Source organism: Salvelinus fontinalis, chromosome 9, assembly GCF_029448725.1.
Source record: "Salvelinus fontinalis isolate EN_2023a chromosome 9, ASM2944872v1, whole genome shotgun sequence".
Lineage (NCBI taxonomy): Eukaryota > Metazoa > Chordata > Actinopteri > Salmoniformes > Salmonidae > Salvelinus > Salvelinus fontinalis.
In genome coordinates, this window is record NC_074673.1 from 14434813 (window position 1) to 14460354 (window position 25542).

Below are 25542 nucleotides of genomic sequence, written 5' to 3' on the forward strand. Positions count from 1 at the left end.
TCACAGATCTCTTTTGTGCTTCTTGTCCATTCAGATGCAGTGATATTCCAAAGAAAAGCCTGTCACAACCACATTTAACTCCCTTTCTATACCTCAAGGCCAGATTAGGTTAAATAACTAAAATTGTAATCAGCAGAGAGCAGGAAACGTTCTAACAATCCCTTGCATTGTTGCACAAGAAGCATAGGAACATGAAGCAATGAATGACTGAGGATGAAATCAACAAGCTGGGTTTAATACATCTTTCTGTCGAGCATATACCTTGTATCACTGATCTGACATCGATGTTTTGAAACATTCGTTTTTCTCTCAGCTTTACAAAAAACATTTTCAGAGGAAAATTTGATTTGATTTTAGTTTGCTGGAGAGAAGGAACAAATTATTGAATATATAAATAAATGTGTGTTATTTTACTCCACCTAAGAAGAACTCAGACACTTTCCATCTGACAACTTTGTGAGACAATAAGAGACTAGGGTTTGAGGTCTGCACCTTTCAGAAAAAAAGGGGGACAGAACTAGAAAGAACTAGAAACTAGAAACCTTAACTTTTGAAAAGCAATGGAACCTAAAGGATTCTGCCTGTCATAGTTGAGGCAGGGGAAATATGGGGGAAATTTACAAAAATAATAGAATATTTCAGTCATCCAGTCTTCAAAATGAATGATTGTCCCTATAAGTTTAAATGTCTCTAGAAGCAGATTTCAAGGGGAATTGTAATGGTGTTCTAGGGATGTCTATAGGGAACAGTGTTGACCACCACCAAGGAATTCCACTTAAAACTTTTACCTCAGTATTCAGCACTTAGGCCAGAAATGCATCCTTACATAAAAGCATAATGACTCAAGACATTGTTGTCTGATGTTTCTGATGTTGATTCATACACTGGCTCAAAGTTGTACCTGGGACATACAAAGGTAGGCTGCACAGTGTTGGTCACAGGAAGGTAGCTAAGGTGGGCAATAAACTGTTTTTTTGTTGTTTACACAACTCACTGTGCTGTAACCGTTTGGCCCCTGAGTCTGTTGCTAAGGCCCTGGGGCCTGGGATGTTTGTGTGCTATCAGGCCCCTTCATACCTAATGACGGCAGGTGGGTGAGTCATAGGATGAGGCAAGGAGCACCTGGCACGCTCCCTGTCAGCCCCTACCTGTGAAAAAGGCAGACCAGACAGATATGTATTTGTGTATTTGAGCTGTGAAATGAATCAGCCATGACTCAAAGGATCCAGTGGACAGTAATTGTCATGTTCATAGAGCTTCAAAGGCGGAGGTGAATTCCAAACCTCTAGGGTAGTTGGTTGACTGACAGGTCATCCATGTTTTTGTTCATGAGAACACTGAAAAAGGTGCCAGTTAATGATACTGTATGGGAATAGTAGGCTACACAAAAAAATGGAAACAGACTTATAATTTTAACATGAATGAGTTACCAATGAGTGTGATAATCATTGAAACTGTTTCAGCCAATTGATTGCACACACTCACAGACTTAGATGTGTGACATTGCACCAGCAGATAGCCTACACACAATCCCACACTGATCTGTACAAACACTCATACTCACTCTCTTCCTCCACCCTTTCAGTTTTGATACAATAGCTTGGTAACCAATAGCATTGCTGGCCAGCATTGATGACTTCAAATCATGCTGGATACTAGAAACAGACTACAATATCAAACACTTAACAGTGAACACAATAACCTATTTTAAAGTACTTCTTATGAGCACTTCGCGTTTTCAGTGATTTAATAGAATGTAAGATATACATTTCAGTATTATCAACAGCATTTCAATAAAACGGTGACGTTTGTTACATTTCAAAATGAGTTTATTAACTTTTTCCAAGGATTGGACAGTTGGAATATGGACACTACCCACAGCGGATTGCGCGCGTCGTCAACTCTGCGCGCGCTGTCAAGTGCCGTCTCCTCCACGAAAGAGAAAACAGTGGTGCGCGCTCTGTCAGCTGGCAATAACTACTACAGAGTTCATTGAACACAACAAACTGTATGAATGCATTCAGCTTCCATAACTCTGAACTTCCGAAGCATATTTATTTTGACATGTTCTCTTCTATCTGAATTGATGTGTGGAACTGGGACATCATCATGTCGCGCAGGAAACAAGCAAAGCCTCAACATGTACAGTCGGATCATAATTTGGCTTTATCAGAACGCATTGGTAAGTTTTGGACGAAACTGTAGGCTAAATGATTAATAGGGGACATATGATGCAATTGAAAATGATATGAAGATCATTTAATAGTTGTGTGCAATTCTGTAATAGGTTTAGGGCAATTTTAGGCTTACAGAAGTTGAAAATGATAACTTTTTCATTGTGTGATGATTGACAATGGAGGCTTCATTTTTTTATAATGTCAAATATTATTGTTAGGCTAATTGTCCATAGCCTACATTTTATTACTAATAATGTCTCAAAAACAGTCATCACAAATCAACTTTTTTTAAAAATTTTATTTCACCTTTATTTAACCAGGTAGGCTAGTTGAGAACAAGTTCTCATTTGCAACTGCGACCTGGCCAAGATAAAGCATAGCAGTGTGAACAGACAACAACACAGAGTTACACATGGAGTAAACAATAAACAAGTCAATAACATGGTAGAAAAAAAGAGAATCTATATACAATGTGTGCAAAAGGCATGAGGAGTTAGGCAATAAATCGAATAATTACAATTTAGCAGATTAACACTGGAGTGATAAATCATCAGATGATCATGTGCAAGTAGAGATACTTTCATGTCAGACATGAAATCTGTGTGTCTGCCCCTTTCAATTGAACAGAAATTATGTAGTCATAAATTATGAGTTAACATTTTCTACTATTCCTGGCTAAATAAGTAATACATCTTTTTTATAGTCAATAATTCATTGCATCTAACGTATTAGTTTATTTGGAAATTTATGAATTTATGAATTTTTTACTTAACTAGGCAAGTTCAGGGGAAAAACAACAGATTTTTACCTTGTCAGCTCGGGGATTCGACCCAGCAACCTTTCGGTTACTGGCACAACTTTCTATCCACTAGGCTACCTGCTGCTAAAAAGGGTGGGTAATGTGGCTGCTAAACTACAGGACCAACAAATTATTTTTGATCACTGTCCTTGTGATACTCTTAACTGCAATACTATTAATTGGTGGAAAAAGTACCCAATTGTCATACTTGAGTAAAAGTAAAGATACCTTAATAGAAAATGACTCAAGTAAAAGTGAGTCACCCAGTAAAATCCTACATGAGTCTAAAAGTATTTGGTTTAAATATACTTAAGTATCAAAAGTAAATGTCATTTGTCAAATATACAGTACCAGTCAAAGGTTTGGACACACCTACTCATTCCAGGGTTTTTCTTTATTTTTTACAATGTAGAATAATAGTGAAGACATCAAAACTATGAAATAACACATATGGAATCATGTAGTAAGCAAAAAAGTGTTGAACAAATCAAAATATATTTTATATTTGAGATTCTTCAAAGTAGCCACCATTTGCCTTGATGACAGCTTTGCACACTTCTTGGCATTCTCTCAACCAGCTTCATGAAGTAGTCACCTGGAATGCATTTCAATTAACAGGTGTGTCTTGTTAAAAGTTAATTTGTGGAATTTCTTTCCTTCTTAATGCGTTTGAGCCAATCAGTTGTGTTGTGACAAGGTCGGGGTGGTATACAGAAGATAGACCTATTTGGTAAAAAACCAAGTCCATATTATGGCAAGAACAGCTCAAATAATCAAAGAGAAACGACAGTCCATCATTACTTTAAGATATGAAGGTCAGTCAATGCGGAACATTTCAAGAACTTTGAACGCTTCTTCAAGTGCATTCGCAAAACCGTCAAGGTCTATGATGAAACTGGTTCTCATGAGGACCGCCACAGGAAAGGAAGACCCAGAGTTACCTCTGCTGCAGAGGATAAGTTAATTTGAGTTACCAGCCCAAATAAATGCTTCACAGAGTTCAAGTAACAGACACATCTCAACATCAACTGTTCAAAGGAGACTGCGTGAATCAGGCCTTCATGGTCAAATTGATGCAAAGAAACCACTACTAAAGGACACCAATAATAAGAAGAGACTTGCTTGGGCCAAGAAACACGAGCAATGGACATTAGACCGGCGGAAATCCGTCCTTTGGTCGGATGAGTCCAAATTTGAGATTTTTGGTTTCAACCACCGTGTCTTTGTGAGACGCAGAGTAGGTGAACGGATGATCTCTGCATGTGTGGTTCCCACCGTGAAGCATGGAGGAGGAGTGATGGTGTGGAGGTGCTTTGCTGGTGACACTGTCTGGGATTTATTTAGAATTCAAGGCACACTTAACCAGCATGGCTACCACAGCATTCTGCAGCGATACACCATCCCATCTGGTTTGTGCTTAGTGGGACTATCATTTGATTTTCAACAGGACAATGACCCAACACACCTCCAAGCCGTGTAAGGGCTATTTGACCAAAAAGGAGAGTGATGGAGTGCTGCATCAGATGACCTGGCCTCCACAATCACCCGACCTCAACCCAATTGAGATGGTTTGGGATGAGTTGGACCACAGAGTGAAAGAAAAGCAGCCAACAAGTGATCAGTATATGTGGGAACTCCTTCAAGACTGTTGGAAAAGCATTCCTCATGAAAAATGCCAAAAGTGTGTGAAGCTGTCATCAAGGCAAAGGGTGGCAACATTAAAAAATGTGTTTAACACTTTTAGGTTACTGCATGACTCCATATGTGTTATTTCATAGTTTTGATGTCTTCACTATTACTCTACAATGTAGAAAATAGTAAAAATAAAGAAGAACCCTTGAATGAGTAGGTGTGTCCAAATGTTTTACTGGTACTGTATAAATAAATAACCTTTGCCTCCTTCTTGTCTGTTTCAGGGGACACACACGACAGTTTAGCGACTCCCCCCATTTTGGTCTCTTGTACTCATGTCTGCAGCAGATGCTGTGCTGAGTTTGTTGAACTATCAGATCTGGAACTACATGTCAGGGATTGCTCTCCCAATCAGTTAGTCCTGATCGTCAATGGTAATGAAGATCCAGTGTCGTCTGCTGAAATGTTCCATCTAGCCTTGTCGCCTCGTAAAGCAGTGGAACCAGGCGAAACAGTCAACAACTCTGAAATGGAAGAGTGCGGTGATCTGTCGGAGGAGAAGTCAGAAGTGAAGGAAGAATCCATGAATGTTTCCAGAACTAAGAATAGCCATTGCCGGCTAGATAGCCCCAGTAGCATCAGTAGCAGCCGGAAAAGCAGTACAGACAGCATGACTGACATTGTTTCATGTACCTCAGTTCTCCCAATTTCACTACCTCAACCTGGCAGCGATCTGTTGGAACATCAGGGGACATTCTCATGGTTCAACAGCAATGTCATCTTTGAAAACCTAGAGAGCACTAAAGTGGCAGTGGCCCAGTTTCCCCAGCAGAGCCGATCGGACACCGGCAGCAGTGGCAGCAGTAAGATGGCTGTCTCATCTCTGATGGAACAACTCCTGGCCTTGCAGCTGCATCAGATCCAACAGCTGCAGCTGATTGATCAGATTCGTCACCAGGTCTTACTATTTGCTTCCCAGAGGTCTGAGGTATCAGAGACACTGACACAAACACCCATCAGCTGCCCTCAGGTTAGTCTAGCATCAACGCAGGCCAGTCAGTTGACAACCCTCAGTTCCCAACTCTCCCAGCAGCTAGCTGCAGCTGCTGGGTTAGCCCAGAGTCTCGCCAGCCAGTCTGCCAGCATCGGACACTTTAAACGATTAACAGCAAAAGTACAATTACCACAGAGCCACTTTAGAAGGAGTATTGTGCACTCTAGCACTGAACCCTTACAAAGTATACATAAACACATAGCTTCAGCAGTTAGCAAGCCCCACTCTAGAAAGAAGTACACTCCTGCTAGCGGTCTGCACCCTCAACTCAATTTTTCAGCCCAAACCATAAGGAGCTCACCGGCACTTGGCACAGGTAGCTCGCTAAACCGATCAAATACACCACGTCTACCTCAGCCACCACCTAGCAATCAAACACTCTCTAGCGCTAGACCAAGCATTGGCACAATTGTGCAGGACCTGAATGCCTTAAAGGTGCTAGCCGAACAAAGGAAAGGAAAACCACCCAATGTGGCTTCTTTCAAACCCAAAAGCTCTTCCAAAGAGGCTTTCTTTAAACATAAATGCAGGTTTTGCTCTAAGGTTTTTGGAAGTGACAGTGCCTTACAGATCCATTTGCGATCCCACACTGGGGAGAGGCCATACAAGTGCAACATCTGCGGGAATCGTTTCTCCACCCGTGGGAACTTGAAGGTACACTTCCAGCGGCACAAAGAGAGGTTCCCCCATATCCAAATGAACCCTTACCCTGTTCCAGAACACCTGGACAACATCCCAAACAGCACAGGAATCCCTTATGGCATGTTTATGCCACCAGAAAAAACAGTTACATGCTGGCAAGATAGTAAACCATCCCTAGCCACCTTGACTACTTCTGTAGGCCTGTTGCTCCAAACTGGATCACCCAACTTACCCTTTCTCATCAAGAAAGAGGAGCAGCCTGTTTCAATAACTGCATATTCCAGTCCAGTTGTACGTGATTCATCTAGTCCAGTAAAGTCTACCAAGAGCGTAGACTTGATAGAGGCTGGAAAAGTCCCAACGCTCCCCACCATGAATCTGAAAACAGACAACCTTATACCTCCATTGACCTTTAGCTCGAAGATGAGCTCCACAACAGAAAGATCAGCTGACTATGTATCTGCCAATGTCACTTCCAACAGCACAAATCCCATTAAGTTGGAGCAGTTCAAGACCAAACATCCCTTCAGAGGAGGAGTCCTTGATCCCATGCAGACATCAGAGACCTTGAAACTCCAGCAGCTGGTTGAGAACATTGACAAGAAGGTGACAGACCCCAATGAGTGCGTCATTTGCAACCGCATACTCAGTTGTCAGAGCGCCCTCAAGATGCACTACATCACCCACACAGGAGAGCGGCCCTTCAGATGTAAAGTGTGCGGTCGGGCGTTCTCCACCAAAGGGAACCTGAAGACGCACCATGCGGTTCATCGCACCACACCGCCACTGAGGGTCCACCACTCCTGCCCTATCTGCCAGAGGAAGTTCACTAACGCTGTTGTCCTTCAGGAGCACATCCGTATGCATATGGGTTGCCAGATTGCCAACACCCTTCTCTCTGAACAGAACTACCCAATGTCAAGGGAGTCTGATGGAGGTTCAATAGATGAGAGGAAATTAGAAGAGTTGGAGAACCCTTCTGATGATATAGACTTCAATGACAGTGGGATCGCAGGCATGTCTAGGTTTAATAACTCCTCGTCCGGCAGCATATCTTCCTCTCCATCTGATAGTACAGAAGCAGGCTCCTCTGATGCCGAAAGGACAACTAACTATCATAGGCCAGTGGAGAAGAAGCAGGTCAACTGGCTTAAGTCAAAGGGAATGGCTAAAGAGGATCAGAAGGTCTATGACTCGTCATCTCTTGGAGGTGACCAAAGTGGTAGGAGCCTTGCTGTTTCTGAGAATACCGTTGACAAGCAGTCTCTTTCCCAAAGCAAGAGTGTTCCAGTATGTTCTAGCCACACAAGCTTTGAGGAAATGTACCAGAAAGCTTTATCCCAGGCACATATCACTGGCACTGGTCCTCTGGTGTCCCTTGACCACCTAAAATCTTTAAACCCACTGAAGGATCCCACTAACATGGTCTACACTTTCCATGAACAACTAGAAATATTCAAGAACACTGAATGTGATATTTGTGGTAAGACCTTTGCCTGCCAAAGTGCCTTGGACATCCATTATCGAAGCCATACCAGGGAGAGACCATTTATTTGTACAGTGTGCAACAGAGGGTTTTCCACCAAGGGGAACCTCAAGCAGCACATGCTAACACATCAGATGAGGGACCTGCCATCCCAGTTGTTTGAGCCCACCACTCCCAGCCTTGCCTCCAGCCCCAACAACTCTGTACATCCTCTGAGCTCCCAAATGATCAAGACAGAAGTGAACAGTTTCCTGGGTAGTGCCCGCTATGGGGTACCAAGGGATCTTCAAGGCAGTTTGAGTTTGAGGACGTCCTCTGCCTCTTCCTCCCCAGCGCTTGCCACACCGCCAGCTCGACGGACTCCCAAGCAGCATTACTGCCACACTTGTGGGAAAACCTTCTCTTCTTCTAGTGCTCTGCAAATCCACGAGAGGACTCACACTGGGGAGAAGCCGTTTGCCTGCACTGTCTGTGGTCGGGCATTCACCACCAAAGGGAATCTGAAGGTACATTCCACTTTTACACTTATGAAATAGGGTTTGGAGAGATTGTCAAGAAACAAAATGTGAAAACTGTGAAAGAGATGGACACTTGATATAAAATCATGCAAAGTTCAGCTTTTTTTTCTTCATTAATTCAGTATATATAATTTAGAAAACCCAGAACGGAAATCTTGCGCCAGTTACTCGATTCAAGTCTATGGGCCAAATGTCCCCTCCCGTTCCGAATTTAAAAAGATGCTCACACCTGCTAAATCTTAATCTTAATCTTCCAACTAATCAGTGGCGAAAAGAAAGTTCACCGGAACAACTGTTGCTTGTTAGTCTTCTGACAGATGTTACGATACCATTTATATTACGTACTCTGTCCACGAGAAATGTAGTATATCGAACCATTTGTCTTGATAAAAGGAGTGTGACTCAACCTTGCTCTCTTCCCCATGTAGGTCCATATGGGAACTCACATGTGGTGTAGCACCCCCACCAGGCGAGGACGCAGACTGTCTGTGGACGGACCATTGACGTTTATGGGAACTCATCCTGTGAAGCTACCAGAGCCTCCCCAGAGGCCAGACATTAGGTCCAGTAATGGAGACTCCTTTTTTATCTGGAACCACTGTACAGACTCCTTCTCCAAGAACTTGGCCATGAGGACCAATGATATCTCAGTCGGAGGTGGGCCTTACCTCTCTGGACCAATGGGGCATGGGACCAGCTCACCCATAGGGGGCGTAAATGTTGGTCGGGACAAATTTCACCATACAGAACACAATGCTGCTCTTGCGCTGCCTGGTAAAGATGATACCAAAAGAGCGACTCACTTCTGTTTCACTCGTTTGATAGATGAGAGGAAGGAAATGATTACAAATTAAAGAGACTGAATATTATCTTAGGAGGAAATGAACTGCGATGTTGGAATAAACAGAGTTTTTAGGAGTTTGTATATAAATGATAATAACCTTATTTGGAGTCAAGTGGCTAGGAAAGTCTCCTTGCTTTTCAGTGTGCTTATTAGAGTTGGACTATTTGTATTACCTATTCACATGGGTAGAGTAGCATACTGGTTGTGTACAGATGTAGGGTCTTAATTTGAGCCAGTTTGCTTCCTGCAGCGACAGGAAATCTGAATTATTATGTGGATCATAATTAATGGACATTTTTTGTAGGGGTTGATAGGGCAAAAACGTTCAAATAGCTCTTCGTTAACTGTTGCTTGGTGTTATCAACAATCATCAGCACCGGCCTGTACCCTACCTGGCCTAAACTCTCCTGGCCCCTTACACTAAGTCTGAATTTGTCCTGCTAGGTGACCTAAACTGGGACATGCTTAAACAACCTGACCAAGTCCTCAAGTAATGGGACTCCCTACATCTTTCTCAGTTTATTACCAATCCCACAAGGTATGACTCCAAACACCCAGAAAAGGCTACTCTCCTTGATGTTATCCTCACAAATAATCTTGATAGGTATCAAGATGGTGTTTTCTGTAATGACCTTAGTGGTCACTGTTTTACAGCCTGTGTTCGTAATGACTGCTCAGTGAAACGACCTGTCCTAATTTGTCATAGACGCTTGCTAGAAAACTTCCATCATGACCTGTCCTGGTACAGAACCAGCTTGATCCCCTCTATCGAAGACGATTGGACCTTCTTTTTTTGATATTTTCAGTGATATTGTTAACAACCACGCCACTATACAGAAAATGAGAATTAAAAACAGGTTCAGCCCCTGGTTCGACCTTGATCTTGCAGAGTTACTTCACCTCAAGGCTCGGCACACACATACTCAGGCTGACTGGCTCTCTTTCAGGCAAACGAGAAATAAGTGCACTCAGGCCTTCGGGAAACCAAAGTTAGTTACTTTAAGCAGCAGTTCTCTCTCTGTGGGTCTAACATCAAGAAGTTCTGGAAAACGGTTAAAGACCTGGAGAATAAACCCTCCTCCTTACAGCTGTCCATGTCCCTTAAAGTTGATGTGGTTGTTACTGACAAGAAGCACATGGCTGAGCTTTTTAATTACCACTTCATTAAGTCAGGATTCCTTTTTGACTCAGCCATGCCTCCTTGCCAGTCCAACATTTACTAATCTCCCAACCCTTCTAATGTGACTAGCCCCGATGCTCCTCCCTCTTTTTCCCCTGCCCCGCTACAAAGCTTCTGCCTGCAGGCGGTCTGCTAAAGAAGCTCCTTAAACTTGACCCCCAAAAAACATATGGGTCAGACGGTTTAGACCCTTTCTTCTTTAAGGTTGCTGCCCCTATAATCGCCAAGCCTGTCTCTGACCTTTTTACCTGCCTCTCCTCTCTGGGGAGGTTCCCATTGCTTGGAAGGCAGCCACAGTTTGTCCTTTATTTAGAGGGGGAGATCAAGCTGATCCTAACTGTTATAGGCCTATTTCTATTTTGCCCTGTTTATCAAAAGTGTTGGAAAAACATGGCAATAATCAACTAACTGGCTTTCTTGATGTCTATAGTCTTCTCTCTGGTATACAATCTGGTTTCCGCTCAGGTTATGGATGTGTCACTGCAACCTTAAATATCTTTAATGATGTCACTATTGCCCTTGACTCTAAGCAATGTTGTGCTGCTATTGACTTGGCCAAAGCTTTTGATACGGTAGACCATTCCATTCTTGTGGGCCGGCTAAGGAGTATTGGTGTCTCTGAGGGGTCTTTAGCCTGGTTTGCTAACTACCTCTCTCAAAGAATGCAGTGTATAAAGTCAGAACATCTGCTGTCTCAGCCACTGCCTGTCGCCAAGGGTGTACCCCAAGGCTCGATCCTAGGCCCCACGCTCTTCTCAATTTACATCAACAACATAGCTCAGGCAGTAGGAAGATCTCTCATCCATTTATATGCAGATGATACAGTATTGTACTCAGCTGGCCCCTCCCCGTATTTTGTGTTTAGCGCTTCACAACAAAGCTTTCTTAGTGTCGAACAAGCTTTCTCTACCCTTAACCTTGGTCGGAACACCGCCAAAACAAAGGTCATATGTTTTGGTAAGAAGAATGTCCCTCTCCCCACAGGTGTGATTACTACCCCTGAGGTTTTAAAGCTTGAGGTAGTCACCTCATACAAGTACTTGGGAGTATGGCTAGATAGTACATTGTCTTTCTCTCAGCACATATCAAAGCTGCAGGCTAAAGTTAAATCTAGACTTGGTTTCCTCTATTGTAATCTCTCCTCTTTCACCCCAGCTGCCAAACTAACCCTGATTCAGATGACCATCCTCCCATGCTAGATTACAGAGACGTAATTTATAGATTGGCAGGTAAGGGTGCTCTCGAGCTGCTAGATGTTCTTTACCATTCGGCCATCAAATTTGCCACCAATGCTCCTTATAGGACACACCACTGCACTCTATACTCTTCTGTAAACTGGTCATCTCTGTATACCCTTCGCAAGACCCACTGGTTGATGCTTATTTATAAAACCCTCTTAGGCCTCACCCCCCCCCTATCTGAGACATCTACTGCAGCCCTCATCCTCCATATACAACCCCGTTCTGCCACTCACGTACTGTTAAAGGTCCCCAAAGCACACACATCCCTGGGTCGCTCGTCTTTTCAGTTCACTGCAGCTAGCGACTGGAACAAGCTGCAACAAACACTCAAACTGGACAGTTTTATCTCAATCTTTTCATTCAAAGACTCAATCATGGACACTCTTACTGACAGTTGTGGCTGCTTTGCGTAATGTATTGTTGTCTCTATGTTTGTAAACTGTGCTGCTGCCATGTTGTGTTGCTACCATGTTGTTGTCATGTTGTGTTGCTACCATGCTGTGTTGTCATGTGTTGCTGCCTTGCTATGTTGTTGTCTTAGGTCTATCTTTATGTAGTGATTTTGATTTAGATTTTTAATCCCAGCCCCCACCCCCACAGGAGGCCTTTTGCCTTTTGGTAGGCCGTCAGTGTAGATAAGAATTTGTTCTTAACTGACTTGCCTAGTTAAATAAAGGTTAAATCAATTTTTATTTTTATTTTTTTAAGTCTGACATTTTAAAGTGGAAATTACAAACTTTGGAAGCGTTTTAAAACCTTGAATACACTACAAGTTTGCGTTTCCTGCTGAGCAGGAAAATTCTCAGCAACAAAAGAGTGATCAAATTAAAATCCTATAATCTGCATTTATGTTTTTTTTTTAATCATTGAGGTGTTGATGTTATTGAAAAGGAATTCAACTTGTAACATACAGTATCTTGTCATATATTTGTAAAATACATGGTTAGATCATTTATTTGTGTCAATATCAGTGTTCTATTGTAATTTGTGTTAGTTTGATATTTCTCAAAACAACAACATATGAGTAGTATGTAATAACGATGTTCAATATGTAACGGATGTGAAATGGCTAGCTAGTTAGCGGGTACGCGCTAGTAGCGTTTCAATCAGTTACGTCACTTGCTCTGAAACCTAGATGTAGTGTTGCCCCTTGCTCTGCAAGGGCTGCGGCTTTTGTGGAGCGATGGGTAACGATGCTTCGTGGGTGACTGTTTTTGATGTGTGCAGAGGGTCCCTGGTTCGCGCCCGTGTTGGGTCGAGGGGACGCCGTAAAGTTAAAACTGTTACATTGATGCTGTTGACCCGGATCACTGGTTGCTGCGGAAAAGGAGGAGGTTGAAAGGGGGGTGAGTGTAACGGATGTGAAATGGCTAGCTAGTTAGCGGGTACGCGCTAGTAGCGTTTCAATCAGTTACGTCACTTGCTCTGAAATCTAGATGTAGTGTTGCCCCTTGCTCTGCAAGGGCTGCGGCTGTGTGTGTGTGCTTGCACACCTGCATCTGATGCCCTCTGCTGAAGATACTCTGTGTTCATTTGATATGACATATCACTTTCCAGGTAACAGCTAATGCAGACATGTTGCCCTAAAGCAGATGAATTTTGTGACTTGTTGTCTTTCCTGTTGTGTAATATACCGTGTCACTGTTAAATTGGAGAGAATGCGATGTCAGTCACTCAGGATCACCTCAGGATATTATGTGTGGTTATCTTGACACCTGGACTCAACATTGTCTTGCTATCATATTGTCAATTTGTCAGTGTTTAAACGAAGACCAATGACCGTATTTTGGCTTTGCTGCAAGTTTAATTTCACATTTTCAATAAATTCTGAAACGTTTTCTGTTTGAATATTTTCATGTTGATACAATAACTCACCAAATGAAGATTTGAGCCAGGACTGTTGTCTCCTGTTCTACACTAGGGAGTAAACCTGATATAAAATGCACCACCAGTCTGACTTCCCGCTGGTTGTGAAACACTACCCCATTGAGTCATCTATGCAGCATGTATGGCTGTAGCAGGATCCCAGTGAAAAGCTTAACGAAATGCACAACACCTCTGACTAATAATGGCCACTAATATGTCCATTGACAGTAACCACATTCATCCCACATATCAAATCTCCTGTGAAAGAGACATGGTCCCTGTGCCACTGTCACAACCTATTGCACATATGTCACAGTCCCACTGACCAGCTGACAGGGCTGAAACCTTAAACCAGCCCTCTGTCATTAGCATTAGAACATGAGTAATCAACTGGAATGAACCATCGCAGAGCCCTAAACAAAGGCCAGTTGGTCTGAAGCTTTTCAAAGATATATATCTGATAAAGACAGCGATGAATCAGTCACACGCATGCGGACACACGCACGCACACGCACGCGCACACGCACACGCACCCAATACAATTTGTTAAAGTGTGTTATCACTTGAGATATAACTAATTTAAGTCATAAGCCATGTTAAATTTGGAGAATTTTGATGTTCTCTTTTTGAGAAATTAGATACTGGCAAGCGGAAAAGTTTTCAACAACATGTATTGATTGTCAGACTGAGTTTGCCCTTGACTTGCCAATAAATAACAGATAAAGTCAAAACAGTTGGTTAACTAGTTCACATTTGATAATCTTTTGAATGTGAGTCTGCCACCGCAGAAAAATATCTCTGGTGATATCAATCTTACAAATTAATGGTTTGTGTGGGTGTGAGTGAGTGTATGTGCTTCACAGTGGAATAACGTCCTTGGTGTTGACTCGTTCCACAATAGAACCATAGAATACTCTGGACTGGAGTGTCAGAATACATTCCAAAATGATTATACCTCTGTCCAGGTTTCCAGTGTATTTTTTAAATGTCTTCAGTGTTTTTCAGAATACATTGAAGAGGAACAGACAGAGGAGTAAGGCAGGTGGGGGTTTCAGAAGCGGCACACTCATTGCAGGAAAACAAACGTGCCTGTCTAATCATTGCATATTTCACTTCAAAACTGCAGAGGTCAGCGTGCTGTTTGCAAGATGGCATTTCCTTTGTAAGCATTTGAACAGTGATCATCACACTTTTGTTGCAGTGACAATGGAAATATTCAATAACAGAAGACCTGCCAAATCTCCGGCAGGGTGAAAATCTAACCCCCCCCCCTCCCCGAACCAGAGCGTTGTCAACATTGTTCTTATGCTTTTGTGTCTATCTGACGTGCCTATTGCACAGATAATTTCTGATCATAAACTTGCATGGGTCAACTGTTTCATGGTGACCCGCCGGCCGGGCCGGGACTGTTTATGCCTGTGTTTCTAGAGCGAGGTTGGCAGTAGGCAGCTTTAGCCTGGTCCATATTTGTCAACCTTCTGATAGCTCAACGTTCATAGCTGGCTTAGTTCCGTCGCATAGTGCTGTATAGCCTCTCAATTTGAACATGACAAGAATTGTGTTATTATCTGAATAGAGTTATAGGCCCCACTTCAAATTAACTGCAACTCGTGAATGTAATCTTTACAGGCATTAAAGGTCTATGAAGGTTTATTGTGGCATTAAGCCTTAAAAGTATTACTTTGTTGAAAGTATGACTAGAAGGGTGATTCCATACTAATAATAATCAGTTATTTAAAATGACTTGGTGGGCTACTTTTTTGTAAATGTTTTCTGTTAGCTGCAATTTGCATTTTTCTACAAATAACCTCATGTATGAAATCTTTAATAAATGAAGCTGTTCTTCCATCCAGACATTTCTCTTCTCGTCCATTAGTAAAGGCTGGGGCCTCATAACTGACACTTAACGTTAACATAATCTTTCAAGTCTGCTTGATTTTATACAGGTATGTATTTGTCAGTCACTGCCTGAATCCATAAAACCGCATTGTGTGGATTTAGTTAGTTAACAGTGACAAATAGCATTGTGTTGATGCGTCTGTCATCAGTCATACTGTATGATCACTTCTTCTTCCATTATCAACGAATCACGCCATTGCCCTCATGATAGGATAACAGCCCCTGTCTGTGATATTAGTAGATATGGATTTAGTGGTGTGTCAGTAATACTATTGTTTGTGTCCTCACTCCTCTCACTGCTGTAAGCTGCCCTCTCCTTTTACAAGCTTACTGTTTATCATACCTGTATTAAATCAATCAATATCTCATCTCTCAATGTTGCATTGAGGCATATGCCAAAATCAGAGAGCCAACATCCAATATACCTTTCTTATTCAGTATGTCCTATACAGTGGTGTAAGCTCTACTTTGAGTGACATTGTATCAGGTGTAGCGGTGTATAAGTTATCCTTCCCTCAGGGTTGGCTAGTTCTCTGTCTATCCTAATATCACTCAGCAACTGTCATCTTAACCTCATATCCTCACTAAACACCTGATCTCCACTTTGTCACACACAGCGGCCCCCTGCTGATATGCTTTAATACATTATTAGCCTGTGGCTAGGAGAGTCTGCACCTGGGCTGCATTCCTCTAGGGCTACTGGACTGCGTTTGTTTTCTAGTAATCTTGTATCTTTTCGACCCAGTTGATGTACAAAAGACATGACAGTATTTCATTCTGACCAGCAGGCCTCTGACCTCCAATACATGGGATGTGTACAAAATTGCACTCTATTCCCTATATAGTGCATTACTTGGAGTTTTAGAAAAAATGTTCAAGTTGATGATTGGCAGGGACAGATAGCCCTTTAAAAATCCAGCTGAGAGAGATGGGTAACCCTAAAAACAACCGTTGGATGTGCCCCAAATGGCACCCTAGTCCCTGTATAGTGCACCACATTTGACCAGAGCCCTATGAAGTACGCTACACAGGGAATCAAGTACCCTTTGGGACATAGATCTAGTGTGGTGTTTCATTCAGTGAGAGAGCTGTGTGCTTTCTGAATAGTAATAGCTGGGTGCTGCTGTGATGTCTGTCACAGAGGAGAGACGGGGGATTTGAGCAGGGTGGTGGGGGTGAGGGTGGACATGGAAGGAGATAGTGAGAGAGGTGAAACATTGGCGTTCACAAGGTTTTGATCCACCCAAGAGGAGCAAGAGAGAGATCACCTGCGCTTCACTGAGATTAGTAGGGGGAGAATGGGGAAGGAGGGGATAGAGAAGGAGAGAGAGAGAGAGATACAGCATATACCCCCCATTCACTTCCTATTCTGCTCTTTAACTTGACACACCGTAGAGGAAACTGTCATTGTAAATAACAGTATTACCCATGCATTGTGAATAATGCCTGTATAATAATAATAAAAACCTGATAGGGTATAGCCTACTGGATCCATCTGAAAATCTTAGTAAGAATCCTGTGTTGTCCAAGCAAGTGGTTAATACCAGTTCAGTTAAGGTGAATGACAAACATGCATCTCCTACTATCTGCAGCTACACCTTTTATCAGTAACCTATAATATAAATATGCAAATCTACTGCTCAGTCATTACAATCTTCACTAGAGGCTATTCACCTCCTAATATATTTAATTTGCATTGGTAGAGGGACCATGCATCATTGCGTGACACTTTTGAAACCAAATTTAAATAAATTGTGAGACCGAGGCCTGAATTGGCCCAAAGCTGGCAGGCTGATGTACACACAGCAAGGCTATGGACTTAAAACTCTGATGTACATATTCACCCCTATAGTGGGGACGAACGTCAGATGATAATTCTGCTTTGGCATCAAAATTCATTATTAAGGAGCAAGAGCTGCCATTATCAAATCAAATCTTATTGGTCACATGCACATGGTTAGCAGATGTTATTGCGAGTCTAGCCAAATGCTTGTGCTTCTAGTTCCGACAGTGCAGCAATATCTAAAATGTAATCTAACAATTCCACAACATCTACCTAGTACACACAAATCTAGTGAAGGAATGGAATAAGAATATATAAATATAAATATATGGATGAGCAATGACAGAGCAGCATTGGCAAGATCCAATAGATGGTATAAAACACAGTATATACATATGAGATGAGTAATTCAAGATATATAAACATTATTAAGTGAGGAGTGATCCATTTATTAAAGTGGCCAATGATTTCATGTCTGTATGTTAGCAGCAGCCTCTCTGTGTTAGCGATGGCTGTTTAACAGTCTGATGGCCTTGAGATAGAAGCTGTTTTTCAGTCTCTCGGTCCCAGCTTTGTTGCTCCTGTACAGACCTCGCCTTCTGGATGGTAGCGAGGTGAACAGGCAGTGGCTCGGGTGGTTGTTGTCCTTGATGATCTTTTTGGCCTTCCTGTGACATCGGGTGCTGTAGGTGTCCTGGAGGGCAGGTAGTTTGCCCCGGTGATACGTTGTGCAGACCGCACCACCCTCTGGAGAACCCTGCGGTTGTGGGCGGTGCAGTTGCCATACCAATTGGTGATACAGCCCGACAGGATGCTCTCAATTGTGCATCTGTAAAAGTTTGTGAGGGTTTTAGGTGACAAGCCAAATTTCTTCAGCCCTCTGAGGTTGAAGAGGCGCTGTTGTGCCTTCTTCACCACACTGTCTGTGTGGGTGGACCATTTCAGTTTGTTCGTGATGTGTACGCCGAGGAACTGCTGTCCCGTCGATGTGGATAGGGGGGTGCTCCCTCTGCTGTCCACGATCATCTCCTTTGATTTGTTGACGTTGAGTGAGAGTTTGTTTTCCTGACACCACACTCCGAGTGCCCTCACCTCCTCCCTGTAGGCTGTCTCGTCATTGTTGGTAATCAAGCCTACTACTGTTGTGTCGTCTGCAAACATGATGATTGAGTTAGAGGCATGCGTGGCCACGCAGTCATGGGTGAACAGAGAGTACAGGAGGGTGCTGAGCACGCCCTCTTGTGGTGCCCCAGTGTTGAGGATCAGTGAAGTAGAGATGTTGTTTCCTACCTTCAACACCTGGGGGGTGGCCTCTCAGGAAGTCCAGGACCCAATTGCATTGAAGTGGGTCTAGGGTGACAGGTAAGGTGGAGGTGATATGATCCTTGACTAGTCTCTCAAAGCACTTCATGATGACAAAAGGCAGCGCTACGGGGCGATAGTCATTTAGTTCAGACTACGGGGCGATAGTCATTTAGTTCAGACTATGGAGCGCTAGGCTCTGACTGTGCTACAAGATTGATAATGACTGTCTACTGTGGGGATCATGCACTGTGGGCTGCACCGCTCCGCTCAGATAGTTAACTTTGACTTTAAAAGGTGTTGAAAGTGTTCCACAGGGATTCTGGCCCATGTTGACTCCAATGCTTCCAACAGTTGTGTCAAGTTGGCTGGATGCCCTTTGGGTGGTTGACCATTCTTGATACACACGGGAAATTGTTGAACGTGAAAAACCGAACAGCGTTGCAGTTCTTGACACAAACTGGTGCGCCTGGCACCTACTACCATACCCCATTCAAAGGCACTTAAATATTTTGTCTTGTCTGAATGGCACACAATTGTCTCAAGGCTTAACAATCCGTCTTTAACCTGTCTCCTTTATCTACACTGATCAAGTGACATCAATAAGGAATCATAGCTTCCACCTGGATTCACCTGGTCAGTCTATGTCATGGGATGAGTGGATGTTCTTGATGTTTTGTATACTCAGTGTATAAGCATCGTGTCTGTCTGGGAAGAAATTGATGTGAACAGATTGTACGTAGAACACTATTTATGGTATTCACTGGAATTGTACAAAAACATCACATCATCATTATTAAACTTCCTTGATTTGAAATAATTTGTCAGCATTCTGTTCAAAGTTGCTGTAACTACTTAGTATTGCCATTAGAGGCCTTCCATTCTATTTCTGTTTCATTGGTCTTTTCTGTGCTGACATCATGAGAAAATGACACTGTCCAGACCAGCTGTGTTACAGTGGTCTGGACAGTGTCATATAGTGCACTACCTATGGGCCCTTGTCGAAAGTAGTGCACTATATAGGGCATAGGGTACCATTTGGGATCCAACCACTGACTGTACAACAACTGGATTAACTGGTACTGAATATGACTATGAATACTGTCCGCCAAGCATGGCACGCTGCCCGGCTGGCACATGCTGGTACATCATTGTTCACAAATTATGTCCCAGGGCAGCTGGCTGATATGATAATCGAGAGTAACTGATGAGCCATTGTTTGTGTTCATCTGTGTGTGTGTGTGTTTCTGGTTTTACTATCCTTGTGGGGACCAGAAGTCCTTACAAGGATAGTCCCCACAAGGAAAATGCCATTTTAGGCCAAGGGTTAGGTTTAGGGTTACAATTAGGGTTAGGATTTTGGGGTTACAGTTAGGGTTAGGATTTTGAATGGGTATCAATTGTTTGGTCCCCACACGGACAGTAAAACAACATGTGTGTGTGTGTGTGTGTGTGTGTGACTCAGCACTACAAGAACAGATACGATGTACAGTGCATTCGGAAAGCATTCAGACCCCTTCCCTTTTCCACATTTTGTAATGTTACAGCCTTATTCTAAAATTGATGAATACATTTTTTCCCTCATCAACCTACACATAATACCCCATAATGACAAAGCCAAAACCGTTAATTTTTTTGTGAAAAAAAATAAAATAAAAAATACCTTATTTACATAACTATTCAGACCCTTTGCTATGAGACTCGAAATTGAGCTCGGGTGCATCCTGTTTCCATTGATCATCCTTGAGATTCTATAACTTGATTGGAGTACACCTGTGGTAAATTCAACTGATTGGACATGATTTGGAAAGGCACACATGTCTATATAAGTAAGATGGCGATGGAGAGAAAGGCAGACGTTTTACGTGTCCCCAACCTATTGTGTTTTTTTTGTTTGTTTATTTGCGTTGTTTGTAACTTATTGCTTTACTTATTTTGTACATAATGTTGCCGCTACCGTCTCTTATGATCGAAAATCACTTCTAGACATCAGGACTGCGATTACTCACCATGTATTAGCAGAATCCTTTTTTTCCTTTAACGACTCTGACTAGCCCAACGCGAAGAATATACTGCCTTCTCGGGAACAGGCCCAGATCCCCACGATTTGCGTCAAGAGGAGGTCAGAGAAAAAGGGGCCAAAGGGTGGACTGCCTTCTGAGAATTCGTAGGCGATTGAATAAACCCCCACTTCCCTCCATTCTGCTAGCAAATGTGCAATCTTTGGAGAATAAAATTGACGAGGTATGCGGAAGATTAAACTACCAACAGGACATTAAAAAATGTAACATCTTATGCTTCACAGAGTCGTGGCTGAACGACAACACTATCAACATACAGCTGGCTGGTTACATGCTATACCGGCAGGATAGAACAGCGCCGTCTGGTAAGACAAGGGGCGGCAGACTATGTATTTTTGTAAATAACTGCTGGTGAGCGATATCTATGGAAGTCTCGAGCTATTGCTCGCCTGAGGTAGAGTATCTCATGACAAGCTGTAGACCACAATATACATCTATAGTTTTCATCTGTATTTTTCGTAGCTGTTTACATAGCACCACAGTTTGCCAAAAGGCACCTAAATGACTCTCAGACCATGAGAAACAAGATTTTCGAGAGATTGAGGGAAAGATGAACAGAGCAAAGTACTGGCACTAAGACAGCATTGAATGAGCTGTATTCCGCCATAAGCAAACAAGAAAACGCTTACCCAGAGGCGGTGCTTCTAGTAGCTGGGGACTTTAATGCAGAGAAACTTAAATCCGTTTTACCAAATTTCTATCAGCATGTTAATTGTGCAACCAGAGGGACAAAAAACTCTGGACCACCTATACTCCACACACAGAGACGCACACAAAGCTCTCCCTCACCGTCCATTTTGCAAATCTGACCATAATTCTAACCTCCTGATTCCTGCTTACAAGTTAAAATTAAAGAATGAAGCAACAGTGACTAGATCAATAAAAAAGTGGTCAGATGAAGCAGATGCTAAGCTACAGGACTGTTTTGCTAGCACAGACTGGAATATGTTCCGGGATCCCTCCGATGGCATTGAGGAGTACACCACATCAGTCATTGGCTTCATCATTAAGTGCTTTGATGACGTCATCCCCACAGTGACCGTACGTACATACCGCAACCAGAAGCCATGGATAACAGGCAGCATCTGCACTGAGCTAAAGGCTAGAGCTGCCGCTTTCAAGGTGCGGGATTCTAAACCGCAAGCTTATAAGAAATGCCACTTATGCCCTCCGGCAAACCATCAAACAGGCAAAGCGTCAATACAGGACTAATATCGAATCATACTACACCGGATCTGACGCTCGTCGGATATGGCAGGGCTTGCAAACCATTACAGTCTACAAAGGGAAGCACAGCCGAGTGCTGCCTAGTGATACGAGCCTACCAGACGAGCTAAACTACTCCTATGCTTGCTTCAAGGCAAATAACACTGAAACATGCATGAGAGCACCAGCTGTTCCAGAACATTGTGTGATCACGCTCTCCACAGCCGATGTGAGTAAGACCTTTGAACAGATCAACATTCACAAGGCCGCAGGGCCAGACGGATTACCAGGACGTGTACTGTGAGCATGCGCTGACCAACTGGCAAGTGTCTTCACTGACATTTTCAGCTTCTCCCTGTCCGAGTCTGTAATACCAACATGTTTTAAGCAGACCACCATAGTGCCTGTGCCCAAGAACATTAAGGTAACCTGCCCAAATGACAACCGACCCGTAGGACTCACATCTGTAGCCATGAAGTGCTTTGAAAGGCTGGTCATGTTTTACATCAACACCATTATCCCAGAAACCCTAGACCCACCTCAATTTGCATACTGCCCCAACAGATCCACAGATGATACAATCTCTATTGCACTCCACACTGCCCTTTCCCACCTGGACAAAAGGCACACCTATGTGACAATGCTGTTCATTGACTACAGCTCAGCGTTCAAAACCATAGTGCCCTCAAAGCTCCTCACTAAGCTAAGGACCCTGGGACTAAACACCTCCCTCTGCAACTGGATCCTGGACTTCCTGACGGGCCGCCCCCAGGTGATAGAGGTAGGTAACAACACATCCGCCACGCTGATCCTCAACACAGGGGCCCCTAAGTGGTGCGTGCTCAGTACCTTCCTGTACTCCCTGTTCACTCATGACTGCACGGCCAGGCACGACTCGACTCCAACACCATCATTAAATTTGCCAATGACACAACGGTGGTAGTCCTGATCACCGACAGTGTCGAAACAGCCGATAGGGAGGATGTCAGAGACCTGGCCGTGTGGTGCCAGGACAAGAACCTCTCCCTCAACGTGACCAAGACAAAGGAGATGATTGTGGACTAGAGGAAAAAGAGGACCGAGCATGCCCCCATTCTCATCGAAGGGGCTGCAGTGGAGCAGGTTGAGAGCTTCAAGTTCCTTGGTGTCCACATCACCAACAAACTAACATGGTCCAAGCACACCAAGACAGTTGTGAAGAGGGCCCGACAAAACCTATTCCCACTCAGGAGACTGAAAAGATTTGGCATGGGTCCTCAGATCCTCAAAAGGTTCTACAGCTGCACCATTGAGAGCATCCTGACTGGTTGCATCACTGCCTGGTATGGCAACTCCTCGGCCTCCGACCGCAAGGCACTACAGAGGGTAGTGCGAACGGCCCAGTACATCACTGGGGCCAAGCTTCCTGCCATCCAGGACCTCTATACCAGGCGGTGTCAGAGGAAGGCCCTAAAAATTGTTAAAGACTTCAGCCACCCTAGTCGTAGACTGTTCTCTCTGCTACCGCACGGCAAGCGGTACCGGAGTGCCAAGTCGAGGTCCAAGAGGCTTCTAAACAGCTTCTATCCCCAAGCCATAAGACTCCTGAACATCTAATCAAATGGCTACCCAGACTATTTGCATTGCCCCCACTCTCTTTACACCGCTGCTACTCTCTGTTGTTGTCATCTATGCATAGTTACGTCAATAACTCTACCTACATGTACATACTACCTCAACTAACCGGTACCCCCCTGTATATAGTCTCACTATTGTTGTTTTACTGCTTCTCTATAATTACTTGTTACTTTTGTCTCTTATTCTTGTCCGTATTTTTTGAAACTGCATTGTTGGTTGTGGGCTCTTCACTGTAAGATCTACACCTGTTGTATCCGGCGCATGTGACTAATACAATTTGATTTGATAAGGTCCCACAGTTGACAGAGCATGTCAGAGCAAAAACAAAGCCATGAGGCCTGAAGGAATTGTCCATGGAGCTCTGAGACGGGATTATGTCGAGGCACAGATCTGGGGGTACTTAAAAATGTCTGCAGCATTGAACGTCCCCCAGTGGCCTCCATCATTCTTAAATGGAAATAGTTTGGAACTACCAAGACTCGTCCTAGAACTTTCCAAATGCACTGTATACTACCACTAAACACAATTAGCATTTTCCCCCTTCAATTTCTCCAAGGGTTGCTGAAATGTGTAATACTGTACTTTACAATGGTCTGCATTAGTAATAATTTCAACAAGCAATGGGTGTTTGTTGGGTTTCTATTTAAGCTGCCATTCCTAAAGATGTAGGATCTTAATTTGATCACTCTTTTGTTGTTGAGAATTTTACTGCCCCCCAGGGAATGCAGATGAGCTTCCTGATTTCCATAAATTCACTGAAAACCCACACTAACAGATGTTTATATATATTAATAGTATTGCACGTTTCATGTAAGCTACTTTAGGCCAGATAATTGCCCAGGGGTATTAAACTCTTACCCTACGACAGGCCTGGGCAATTCCAGTCCTTGGGGGCAATGATTGGTGTCACACTTCTCCCCCACTCCTAGCATACACACCTGATTTAAACAAGTTGCATTATTAACTGAAGATCATGATTAGTTGATTATTGGAGTCAGGTGTGTTAGCTGGGGCTGGGGCAAAAGTGTGACACCAATCAGGCTCCCGAGGACTGGAGATGCCCAGACCTGCCCTACGAGGTTCGGAGCCTGCTGGTGTTCTGTTCTACCTGATAACTAATGGCACACACCTGGTGTTCCAGGTAAAACTGCAGTGGAACTGGGTTCGAGGTCCAGAGTTGAGTTTGTAGGTAATACTGATCAAGCAACATTATGGACTAAACATAAAAATCCTGTTGCTGCAGAACTATTTTGCTGTGACAATATAGGTCAAATTAAGATCCTACATCTGTATAACAGACACATCAAATCCATAGAGGGAGAGATGCTATGTATAAATGTATTTAAAAGGTGAATATCAACATGAAAATATAAGGATGAGAGTGTTGTCGCTCTGTGACACTCACGACCATAGCAGCTCATGCAAATAGCATTTTGTAGCACAGTGGCAGGTGCATTTTGAGTGCCAAAAGGTATCTGACTTGATTTGAAGAGACCAAAGGGTCTGGAAGGACATGGATAATTAAGAGAGAAACATCCTGCCTGAGTTTAGGTCACAATAGTACAGTGGGAGCAAAAACAGCATGATGCTTTTTACCATGAGCCAATCATGTTTTACTATCACTCTTCAGGAAGCACATAGGGCCATTGACAAATCTCCATCACATTCTGTTCTGGGCAGTCTTCTCCAGCTCGCTCCACCCTATCCCGGTTTTCTTAGTATCTGCCTCAAGCTCCTGCCTCCATGTGTTTCTTGGCCTATTCCCTTGTGGGTTTCAGGTTAAGGCCTAACAGCATGGAGTAAAGGCAAACAAAAAGAGTACTAATTTAAAAAATGATTGGGCGTCATTTAGACAGTTCACCTTTTGAGTAGGAGCAATTAATTACCTGACCCCAGAAAAAAAACTTCAAACATATCAAAGAAAAGAAGCCAAAGGCACGGGAGGTAGAGCTTTCGTGTTCTTTCAGGAAGCATCCAGCTTCAGTGGCGGAGAAGCACAGCCCAGGAGTCTTTTTTGTTGTTGTTGTTGCTAATTTCTCCTCAATTGACCAATAAACCATGAAATGAATGAGCTTCTTTTCCAATCACAACTTTATTTAAGAGCCAACACTTTGTCTCCGACAAGACCAACAGGTAGATAAGTTGCATCTTCTGCTCCAGCCACCCCCAGAACCACCAATTGAGAGAACTGGATCTACTCCACATCTGCCCACTA

General features: G+C 43.3%; 1 protein-coding gene across 1 annotated transcript; it reads left to right on the forward strand.

The window, feature by feature from the left end:
• The first annotated feature begins 2088 nt into the window (after positions 1-2088).
• On the forward strand, positions 2089-13410 carry sall1b (spalt-like transcription factor 1b). The gene is made up of 3 exons (XM_055933492.1): positions 2089-2182; positions 4893-8296; positions 8737-13410. Exons 1-3 carry the CDS (start codon positions 2110-2112, stop codon positions 9160-9162), a joined length of 3903 nt encoding a protein of 1300 aa, XP_055789467.1. The 5' UTR covers positions 2089-2109; the 3' UTR covers positions 9163-13410.
• The last annotated feature ends 12132 nt before the right edge of the window (positions 13411-25542 follow it).